The sequence below is a fragment of the Schistocerca nitens genome, chromosome 4, assembly GCF_023898315.1.
Source record: "Schistocerca nitens isolate TAMUIC-IGC-003100 chromosome 4, iqSchNite1.1, whole genome shotgun sequence".
Lineage (NCBI taxonomy): Eukaryota > Metazoa > Arthropoda > Insecta > Orthoptera > Acrididae > Schistocerca > Schistocerca nitens.
The window spans coordinates 800,248,508-800,260,770 of NC_064617.1; the positions used below are offsets into that span (position 1 = coordinate 800,248,508).

General features: G+C 40.0%; 1 protein-coding gene across 5 annotated transcripts in view; it reads left to right on the top strand.

Annotated features, from left to right (window-relative positions):
- LOC126253204 (inositol polyphosphate-5-phosphatase A) overlaps positions 1–12,263 on the top strand; it is a 373,218-nt gene that overhangs the window by 67,571 nt on the left and 293,384 nt on the right. For all 5 annotated transcript variants that reach the window (XM_049954379.1, XM_049954380.1, XM_049954376.1 and 2 more), the window contains one exon: positions 5,429–5,470. In XM_049954379.1, the coding sequence (XP_049810336.1) occupies positions 5,429–5,470 (42 nt within the window). The remainder of the gene's footprint in view (positions 1–5,428; positions 5,471–12,263) is intronic.

A 12,263-nucleotide genomic window follows, 5' to 3' on the forward strand; every position in this document is an offset into this window, starting at 1 on the left:
GGCATGTCATTCTCTATGGGTAAATAACTGTGTCGTTTGGCGTGCGTCCACCCCAGAAGAAAGGTGGGAACTGGCGAGACCCGGCCAGAAAAAACTTTTACCTGGGCCACACCTGTCCTTTTGTCCACAGGTGGCGCCAGGCACCGCTAAAGAGCAATAAACTGTGTCGCCTAGTGGGCGGATGCAGGATGCTGCCACCTGGTAACTGCACACTCACATTATGCTCAACATTCTAGTAAAGAAAAAGCTGCTCTTACAAATGGTGTATTTTAAATTAAAATCAGTGGTGACCTGTATAAATATATTTGCCTCCAAATTTGGTCAAATGTAGGGTTCTAATTTTTTGAAGGTAACTATCTGGATGATTACCTTAGGAATTACAAAAGATACACTTTTGTCATTATTACACTGGCTTGCCAGGCAGAACATATATACAAAGGCAGAATAACAAGGTGCAAAAAGGCTTTGCTGATTAATAAGGGATTGCCAAAGTTGACCTTAAATTTCTTGTCACCGAATTTACCGCTGACTTTGAACAGTTTTTTATTTATTTTTATTTCTTTTTTCAATTTTTATTCATGATAATGTTATTTTTGAGTTGTCTGCATAAAACTGATCTAGAGACCTAGATTTGTAAATGTGAAGTACTGTACATGCATAGCAATGAAAGTACAAACTTAGCCGTACAGAAACGGGTGGTCCATTTCATTTTGGACTCATCAAACGCAGAATCTATTCCTCTATATCGTTTGTATGAACCACTTTATTGATAGATGGATTAGTTTTAATGATATTACCAAAATGTAAGGATAAAACGAAAATTTTTCATGAACGTGTAAAATTGGTCCAATTTTGAAGAGCACTAGTATGGAAACAGGTAATCCAAAAAATACGCAGATGGTCTCATTCAGTGCAGAATTTCATGCCATACAATTTTTAATTCCACTATGTTTTCGATATTGAGTCATTTTCAAGATATAATCACAGAACCAAAAAAATACCCCTTTTTCGGGTACATTTTTGCCCCCCCCCCCCCCCCCCCGACCACCACCACCACTTTTCCACAACTCCACCAAGGGGGAAAAACCTAGGATAGTCATACTGGGACACAAACGAAGCCATTAAAACAATAAAACCTTCTGTAGCAATTATTTCCCAATTGAATGCTAATTCTGCTGGACTACTATAACTTATCCTACAAGCAAGAGCCAAGAAAGGCACGTGTATGTCTACAGCATTTGTAGATTTAGAGAAAGCTTTTGACAATGCTGACTGGATTATACTCTCTGAAATTATAAAAGAAGAAGCAAAAGGTCATCTACAATTTGCACATAATTAAGAGCTGAAGGACATGAAAGGGAGGCTGAACATTAAGCAAGCAGTAAAGGAAACCAAGGAGAAATTCAGAAAGGGAATTAGAATTCAATGAGAATAAATAAAACCTAAAAGGTTTGCCGATGACACTGTAATTCTTTCAGAGATGATAGGGAGTGAATAGGTTGTAAGAGGTAGGAATGTGTGTGGAATAGTATGACCCACTTATCATAGTGTGCAAGTAGTTGTAGACTGCATATTGTGTGTACTGTAGTGCAGAGTATTGGGTAGAATAGTTGAATAGAATGGTTTTGTACTCGAAAAGATGAACATCGATGAAAGTAAAATAAGGGTAATGGACTATAACTGAATTAATGAAGATCTACATTTGAAATTGTCTTCATTGATGATGAGAAATGGTTCAACTTTAATGAGGAGCTGTACACAAATGAGTGGTCCAATAAATTCAATTTTGGTTTCTTCGAATGCAGAATTTCTCTCTCCATATCTTTTTTATGAATGACATTAATGATAGTTGGGTTAGTTTCAATGATATTACGAAAAAACAGAGGTTAAAACTAAAATTTTTCATGAACGTGTAAAATTGGTCCAGTTTTGAAGAGCACTAGTATGGAAACAGGTGATCCAAAAAATCCACGGATGGTCTCATTCAGTGCAGAATTTCATGCCCTACAATTTTTACTTCTATGTTTTCGATATTGAGTCATTTTCAAGATATAATCACAGAACCAAAAAATACCCCTTTTTTGGGTACATTTTTGCCCCCCACCACTTTTCCACAACTCTGCCAAGGGGGGATAACCTAGGATAGTCATATTGGGCCACAAATGAAGCCATTAAAACAATAAAAGCTTTTGTAGCAATTATTTACGATTTGTCTAATTTTTAGGTTTAACCCTCCTGGACTATAGGGTCAGAATTGCCATTCATGGCACCAGTTTTTTCATTCTTCTGTAAATAACTTGTCAGTATTTTGCAACCGTGACTTGTTAAAATGATGGCTCATTAACATTCACACTGGTCAGTACCTGCCTTCTTTGGAATTCGAAGTATTGTGTTCTTCTTGAAGTCTGAGAGTATTTTTTCCTGCCTCATATTTCTTGCACACCAGTCAAAATAATTTTTTCATGGTTGGTTCGTCAAAGGATCATAATAATTCTAAAGGAATATCTTTTATTCCAGGTGTTTTGTCACCACTTTGGTTTTTCAGTGCTCTATCAAACTCTTCTCACACAATAAATTAATTGTATGGTTAAAAAGTCTTATTCACCAAGTGGCATTAGAATTAGTATATAAAGAAGGTTATAATTAGGCAAGTTTCCTGAGCCAGTGGCTCCTTCCTCAGGCAGAAGGCTTGAAGGCGAAGGAAGAAGTGTGAAGGAAATGGACTGGAGAGGTCTAGAAAAAGGGGTAGATTTCAGGAAAGTTACACAGAACTGCAGGTCAGGGGAGACTCAGCAGACAGGATGAGAAGGAAAGACTGATTGTTATGGACTGCATTGGACTAGATTTAAAATCTCATCCAAAGCAGTCTGCTAAGTCTAACCCTGGCCCGCGGTTCTGGTTGACTTTCCTGAGATTTACACCTTTTCCTAGACGTCTCCAGTCCTTTTCCTTCCCCCTTCTTTCTTCCCCTTAACCTTTCTGCATGAAGGAGCTACTGGCTTCAAAAGCTTGCCTGATTATAACCTTCTTTGATGATGTGTGTGTTCTGCCACCACTTGGTGAGTAGATTTTTGATCTATCCAACTAATTTATTGTGTCAAAAACCCGTCTCACAGTATTGTATCTTCCAGTGCATCTTCGCCTACTTCCTCTTCTCTTTTTATACCATTTTTCTTTAGTTTGTTTCCTTTATATAGGTCCTTTATATATGTTCCTTCCCTTCTTTGATTAGTACTGATCTTAGATCTGAGCTCTTGATATTCATACAGCTGTGTCTCTTCTTTCCAAATGTCTAATTTTCATACGTGCGGCATCTATGTTTTTCATAGTTATGCATGCTTCCACAGCCTTGCATGTGTCCTCTAACCATTCCTTCTTAACTATTTGTGCTTTGTCAGTTCAATTTGTCTGAGACATTTGTATTCTCTTTTACTAGCTTCATTTGCTGCATTTTAATATTTTGTCCTATTGTCAGTTACATTTGGAGCCTCCTGTGTTATCTATGAATTTCTACCTGGCCTGGTCTATTTACTTATCTGATTCTCTGCTGCCTTCACTGTTCCATCTCTAACACTTGTCCATCTTCTATTTTATTCATTTCACCCAATTTAGTGCAGTGTTGCCTCACTCTTCCTCTAAAACTCTCAACCACCTCGTTTTGCCACCTCTTTAGTTTCAGTATGTAGCTCATAATCAGTCAGTTATGGCCAGAGTTCGCATCTGCCCCTGGAAATTTATTACACTTTAAAATGTGGTTGCTAAATTTGTATTACTTTGATCAGTTTGAAACCTTACAGTGTCCCCAGGTCTCTGCCACATACAATTTTCTTTCATAATTCTTAAACCAAGTGCAAGCAGTGATTAACTTAGGCTCTCTGCAAAATTCTACCAGGTGGCGTCCTCTTTCATTCCTTCCCCCCTCTGTCCATATTCTCCTCCTATTTTTCCTTCTCTTCCCTCTCCTCCTACTGGTTTCCAGTCACAATTAGATTTTCTTCTCCTAGCTAAGTACTTTATCTCGTCATAAATTTGTTCATTCTCTTTGTCATTACAGATCTATTGGCATATGATCTTGCACTACTGTAGTGGGTGTTGACTTTGTGTCTGTTTTGTCTATGATAATGTGTTCACAATGGTATTCGTAGTAGCTTACTCACATTCCTACTTCCTTATTCATGATTAGGTCTATTCCTACATTATTTGTATTTCATTTTGTGTTGGTAACTCTATACTGACCTGACCAGAAGTCCTGTTCTCACTGCCACAATACTTCACTAATTCCCTCCATATCTTACTTGAATTTATCCATTTCCTTTTTTCAGTTCCGTAATCTACCCACCCAATTACTGGGCCTGACATTCCTGGCACTGACACACCAGTTTTATTCCTCCTGGTGATGATATCTGTGGGTAGTCCTTTCCTGGAGATCCAAATGGCTGATTATTTTACATATGGAATACTTCACCCAAGGAGGTGCCATCACCATTAAGCCAGTTAAATCATCCAGACTGTTGCTCCCGCAACTACAGAAAAGGCTGCTGTCCCTTCTCTAGAACCATATTAGTCTAGCCTATCCACAGATACCTCTCTGCTCTGATTGCAACTATGGCACAGCTATCAGATTATCAGTATCACTGGCACCCCCCCCCCCCCTTCCCCCAGGAGGATGATTTAACTAAAAGGATGAGTATGGAGCTGTAAGTAGTTGACTATTAGGAAACTGGAAAGCTTCATTGAAAATGATTTCTTAGTCCTCTTTATATTTATATGACTTAAATCTTGTGTCTTTCTATAATTTAATATTTTTCCTTCCAATTTAAGTATATACAAATTAATTTAGTAAGATAAATGTACTTAAATAATTATTTAAGTCTAAGGAAGGCAGTTTCTGTAAAATACGGTTTGGAGGTAAAAATCAAACAATGAAAAATCCAGGGTGGAATGTAACAATATTATGAAAAGGAAAGTTGCTACTCACCATATAGCGGAGATGCTTTGTCACAACAAAAAGATAGTCTCAAATAAAGACACACACGCACGCACCCACGCACGCACAACTGCAGTCTCGGCCAACTGAAGCCACTATAGCTTCAGTTGGCTGAGACTACAGTGTGTGTGTGTGTGTGTGTGTGTGTGTGTGTGTGTGTGTGTGTGTGTGTGTGTGCGCGCGCGCGTTTCTATTTTTGACAAAGGCCTTACTGTCCGAAAGCTGACAATCTTTTTGTTGTGTCCATCTGTGACTCAGCATCTCTGCTAGATGGTAAGAAGCAACTTGCCTGTTCATGATATGGTTTGGAGGTAGATAGTTGATTTAACCTATAGCAGAATGCGTAATGTCAATTACAAAACAAGAAGGAAAAGAAACAGCAGTTAGTTATGTATTAACTGTGAGCTTATAATTGACTGAATCTTTTCTCTTTTCTTTCAGCCAACAGTAATGCTCAAAATTTGGATTGAAGAATTTTTATCAGTAAGTAGATAGACTTGTTTGGAAAGTATATTATAAGTGATGTATTTTTGTAAGAGTTTATGATTGTAAACACGATGCCTTAGTGAATATATTTTAGATGAGAATAGTTTCTGATTTTTCTTTTTATATTTTGTGTAACTTCTGTTTAACTATTGGGTGCACCTGTGCAATAAACTGCATCACTTCTATATCTCTTCTCCTTGTTGTAGCTGAAGCATGTGTAAAGTAATAAATAAAAATAATAAATCAGGTGCTGTAGATACACTATATGATAAAAAGTATCTGGACACCCCCAAAACCATACTTTTTCATGTTAGGTGCATTGTGATGCCACCTACTGCCAGGTAGTCCATATCAGCGACCTTAGTAGTCATTAGACATCGTGAGAGAGAGCAGAATGGGACGCTCCACAGAACTCAGACTTAGAATGTGGTCAGGTGATTGGGTGTCACTTGTATCATACGAGATTTTCACACTGCCACGCTGCTAAACATCCCTAGGTCCACCATTTCTGTTGACTGATAGAGACCACCAACAGTTGAAGAGGGTCGTAATGTGTAATAGGCAGACATCTATCCAGACGATCACACAGGAAATCCAAACTGCATCAGAATCCACTGCAAGTACTATGACAGTTAGGCAGGAGATGAGAGGACTTGGATTTCATGGTTGAGCAGCTGCTCATAAGCCACACATCATGCCGGTAAATGCCAAACGACACCTCGCTTGGTGTAAAGAGCGTAAACATTGGACGATTGAGCAGTGGAAAAATGTTGTGTGGAGTGACGAATCACAGTACACAATGTGGCGATCCGATGGCAGGGTGTGAGTATGGCGAATGCCTGGTGAAGGTCATCTGCCAAAGTGTCTAGTGCCAACAGTAAAATTTGGAGGCAGTAGTGTTATGGTATGGTCATGTTTTTCATGGAGGGCACTTGCACCATCACAGCAAAGGCCCACATTGGTGTTTTAAGCACCTTCTTGCTTCCCACTGTTGAAAAGCAATTCAGGGATGACGATTTGCATCTTTCAACACGATCGAACACCTGTTCATAATGCATGACCTGTGGCAGAGTGGTTACATGACAATAACATCCTTGTAATGGACTGGCCTGCACAGCGTCCTGATCGGAGTCCTATAGAACACCTTTGTGTTTTGGAACGCCGACTTTGTACCAGGTCTCACCGACCGACATCAATACCTCTTCTCAGTGCTGCACTGTGTGAAGAATGTGCTGCCATTTCCCAAGAAACCCTCCAGCACCTGACTGAACATATGCCTGGGAGAGTGGAAGCTGTTGTCAAGGCTAAGGGTGGGCCAACACCATATTGAGTTCTAGAATTACTGGTGGAGGGCGCCACAAACTTCTAAGTCATTTTCAACCAGGTGTCCGGATACTTTTGATCACATAGTGTATCTGCAAAACTTTGTTATGGTCACAGATTCATTCAAACAATTCATTTTCTTCTTTAATAACTTCTGTATGTATCAGCTCCAAAACAAACACCTAACATTTGTGAGAGTCAAGACTTCTGTATAATTTTCTAGTGTTTCTGTATAGAACTGTACATTTTCATTGGCATTGGTGTAGTATATAGGTTTCTATTAAGAACATCATTGCAGTAATGTGATTCTTGACATTTATTTAGTATTAATATAATTAGTATTTGGTAAGTTACAAGCTTGCTGCTAATTATTGTCAACATCTCCTCATTATACTTTGGCTGACAACCATTCAGTCTTATTCACTCACTTGAAGATGGCTGGTTGGTTTTCAGCCAAAATAGTATGGCAATAGTTGATGCTATCTGGCTGCAGCCCAAACGTTATGGAATACCATTGAGCCACGTGGAGTGGCCGTGCAGTTAGAGGCGCCATGTCACTGACTGTGCGGCACATCCTGCTGGAGGTTAGAGTCCTCCCTTGGGCATGGGTGGGTGTGTTGTTCTTAGCATAAGCTAGTTTTAGTAGCATGTAAGTCTAGGGACCGATGGATGACCTCAGCAGTTTGTTCCCTTAGGAATTCACACACACAAAATTTTGTGTAGTATTTGATCACAACAAACTGGAAATTTCAACAGATACATGCTGTTGATTGTTGCAGTTCCTCCCCTTCCCCCCTCCTCTCTTCTCTGACTCGACTGATCCCATTGTTAAGTCTTAGTCAATCTGGCTTTTCCTTAGGTTCTGAACAGTATTGCTGTCTTTGCTTACTTCTATCACCTTTTCGGCTTATTAAAGCCTGGACCCTTCTTTTGGGTTTGACTTGCTATTTTCTTTTTTCATAATTTTGACAGAATTGTTAGGTAATTTTGAATTGGCCATTAGACAGTTGCATCTTTTCATAGTACATACAGAAGACCACATGCTGACCTAAACTCAGTCACCTTGTATTCTTTTACCTCAATAAATACCACTATCAACATAATGCTTTTGACAAGCACATGATGAATGTTGCCATCTGCAAGCTGAGCTGTGAACTCTCTCTTTGCATGTGATGTCTGACAGCTTGGCTCTGCCAGTGCGCACTGGCGACCACACTCCCACAGATGTCAGAAATAGTGTGTGTTCATGGGCAGACATTACTCGGTGTCCAAATGGCAACCTGTCACATACGGCAAATCCAAAGTGATTTGTGCAACAGCAATCATTACCCAACCATTTTATCAATACCACGTTAGAGACCCCTGGATGCTCTACTGAGATGGCCTCTACAAAAAGCCGGTTGGGAAGAATACTCCTCCGATGCCTATATCACGATAACCCAAGAAAAAGACGTTGGTGAGTCAGTGCAAGAAGCAACAAATGTGATTACCTAGTCAGTGTATAATACAGAACCATTAGCCACTCAAACCATAATACAGACCACTGCTCTTCCGGACTTCTTTCAGGCCTACACCATGGGAATAGCTGAGGCCAAGAGCATTACAGTGTCAGATGAGATAGCCCTCTGCCTACAATCTAGTTTTATGTAAAATGATTACAAACATAAGTACAGTTCCATCAAACAGTGGAAGTAGGACTGTGTTGCTTCAATGAACACACACGCAACAGATGCCCAGGTATGGCAAAACTGCGTTGTATCAGTGGACATTATTTTCCAGCTGGAATACGTGGAGTTTTAGACAGAAGAATACTCCATATTAATCCTTTCGAAATAATGAAATTACTAGCGATGTAATGTGCCAAAATATTAGCATCAGACCATTTTCACACCAGTTTTTATCCAACACTGAATTTTAATAGAACCAAGTAATTCTGTCTTTTAATATTTGAGAAATAGACCTATAACACACTTTCAGAAACTGGGAATTCAACACTGCACCACCTTAGTGACTAGCAGAGTTCTGAAGATATTTAACAAGATTTGACATTATACCATATTGACAAATGGTAAAAACCTCACAGTATAGACAGCTACAGACTAATCAGTTTAACTGCTGCCCTATGCAAATATCTAGAGTGGACGGTCTGACACAGACTTTGTTATTGTGTGGAAATGAGATTTTCTTTCAGTGTTTGTGTGGCTTTTGAAATTTAGACCCATAACTAACCACCTTTCAAAACTGGAATGGTTTCAGGAAGGCATCCACACTTCTACACCTGATGTAGCAGTCTTTCCTGAGAGGTACATGTATCTCAGCTACATTAAATGGATGGTTCTTCTGAGGCAATCTATCAACTTTTAATAAAAATTTCTTATTCCAGAGACATTTCAGAGGTAGAGTTGGTACAACTCTTAGCAATCAACATTTTCAGTAAAAGTGTTTCACAGGTTTTGATCTTGAGTGCTCCTGCCTTCACATTTGCTGGAAACAGAATTGTCATTTTTGTGGGACTGAACGTATTGTAGTTATGTCTCTACGATCAACAGTGTGTCGTCTTCAAATAGCTGTTTGGTAAATGTGGGTATGGGCCCATAATCCTTGGTTACTCCTCATAAAGCAGATAAAGTCTTGCCTATGCAGAAATTAAACTGTGCTTCCTTGAAAATAGCTCTTATGGACCATATCAGAAAGTTCTAGTGAAATTTTACCAGTTACTTATTTTAACCAGTTGGACCGCGGGTGTGTCGTTCATGAGTTGGCAGCAATGATTTGAGGACTACTAGGCCCTGTGCACCACAGTAGAGTCAGTCTTGGGACTGTAGCTTTCTGCGTTGAGTTGTCCTGATACTCTCCTTGTAGAAGTAGGTATTCTACCCTTAAACAAATTCAGCCAAAAACCATTTTATTGTGTGCTTAAGATTTATTTAAGGCCATAACATCCCTATACAGGACATTTTTTTCTACAACCCCAACATTCATCTCCTTCTTAATAATTTGAAAACGCTGAGAACAGCTGCAGTTACACTAAGACATGCATTGGGAGCTCTTTTTCCCTCTAATTTTCTTGCCCACCAATTTCGCAGTCTGCCCATTTGGTGTATTCCTTGACCTGTGGTGCAAATGGACTTCTGTTGTGGCACCAAGGATACACAGACCATACTTTGTATTTTTATCATCTATGAACGTATCCCCTTTAATCCAATTTACTGGGTGAGATACCTAATTTTTTCGCCTTAAATTACTTTTGACTCATTAAAGACATTTTTGATATGTTTTTACCTAGATGGACAGTTACCTGGGCTTCATGAAACACAGTTGTGCTTGCAAGTTTAATTATCATTGAGAGACAGCCATCAACATTTTCTAAATGGAACTATATTATTTTGTGAAACAAATACTAACAAAGAGATAGAGGGGCTGGCCAGTACTTACCTCAGCTCAGTACAGCCGATAGATACACAAAAAACAGAACCAAAAATTTACGTTCCTAGCTTTCGGAACAAATGTTCCTTCGTCAGGGAGGAGAGAGGGGAAAGAAAGGGAAGAAGGGAAAGTAGATTCAGTTACTCAGAACCCAGGTTATGAAGCAACAGGGAAAGGAAAACAGGGAGGGTAGCAAGGATGGAGGCATGGTTGTCAGAGGGAAGCCAAAGATATTCTACTGTAAGTACTGTGCCAGCTTCAAACCAAAGAGGATGCATACAGAAGTAAAGAGGTATATAGTATAAAGATAAACACAACTATGTAGGATTAAAAGATGTGTGAATGGCTAAAGAGGAAAGGGAAAGAGGAAAAGACTGAAGAGTAAATGGGAGTGAGGTTGTTTAACGTAGGTTCAGTCCAGGGGGATGGCGGGATGAAAGGATGTGTTGGAGTGCGAGTTCCCATCTCCGCAGTTCAGAGGGACACAACAATGTTCATATCCCCAGACCACACAGAAGCATCCCCCTTGTCACCCAATATTATCCTGGCCTCGAAAACATCAACAAATTACTCCGCCAGGGATATGACTTTCTCAAGTCAACCCCTGAAATGAGATCATCTCTTGACAAAATTCTCCCCACACCACCCAGAGTTGCCTTTCGTCGCCCCCCTAACCTCCGTAACATCCTTGTTAAACCCTGCAATATTCCCAAACTACCTTCTCTACCCAGCGGTTCCTACCCCTGTAACCGACTCCACTGCAAAACCTGCCCCATGCATCCCCCCACAACCACCTACTCCAGCCCCGCTACTGGTAAAACAGACACAATTCAAGGCAGGGCCACATGTGAAACTACACATGTCATTTATCAACTGACATGCCTGCACTGCACAGCCTTTCACATCATTATGACAACAACTAAACTGGCTGAGCGCATGAACGGACACAGACGAACTGTCCGCCTAGGGGATGTCCAATACCCAGTAGCGGAGCATGCCCTCCAGCATAATTCTATGGACCTAGGAACCTGCTACACTGTACGTGCCATTTAGCTTCTCCCACCGAACACCAGTCCCTCTTAACTGCGGAGATGGGAACTTGCACTCCAACACATTCTTTCATCCCGCCATCCCCCTGGACTGAACCTACGTTAAACAACCTCACTCCCATTTACTCTTCAGTCTTCTCCTCTTTCCCTTTCCTCTTTAGCTATTCACGCATCTTTTCATCCTACATAGTTGTGTTTATCTTTATACTATATACCTCTTTACTTCTGTATGCATCCTCTTTGGTTTGAAGCTGGCACAGTACTTACAGTAGAATATCTTTGGCTTCCCTCTGACAACCATGCCTCCATCCTTGCTACCCTCCCTGTTTTCCTTTCCCTGTTGCTTCATAACCTGGGTTCTGAGTAACTGAATCTACTTTCCCTTCTTCCCTTTCTTTCCCCTCTCTCCTCCCTGATGAAGGAACATTTGTTCCGAAAGCTAGGAACGTAAATTTTTGGTTCTGTTTTTTGTGTATCTATCGGCTGTACTGAGCTGAGGCAAGTACTGGCCAGCCCCTCTATCTCTTTGTTAGTATTTGTTTCACATCTTTATATGAGATTTTCCATTAATCATTTAGATCAACTATATTATTTTGTGATGCTAGAATATCAGATATTACTGTGCCAGTCATGGTGTACATCTTCCATCTCAGCTCTTGTCCCAGTGGGACATACAACTGTGCACTTCCTCTTGATGCTGTACCTTTACATGTGCATATTCTGCATCTACTTGTATTGGTGCTGTGGGTTAATTTTTCTGTGTAAGACAGTTCTTGCGACAGTCACAGCTCTTGACCTGACTGTGGTATTGGTAAAAATTTTCTGTTGGCTCATTGATTATGTGGGTAAAGTAATTGATAACCCTGCTGTCGAGTCCCTTGGATATCCTAAGTATAATCAACAGCTCTCAAACCAATACTTATTATTATCTATTTATATGTCATGTTTTCTTCCTGACACAACTTGTCATTGAATTTAGAAATTAAGTAACT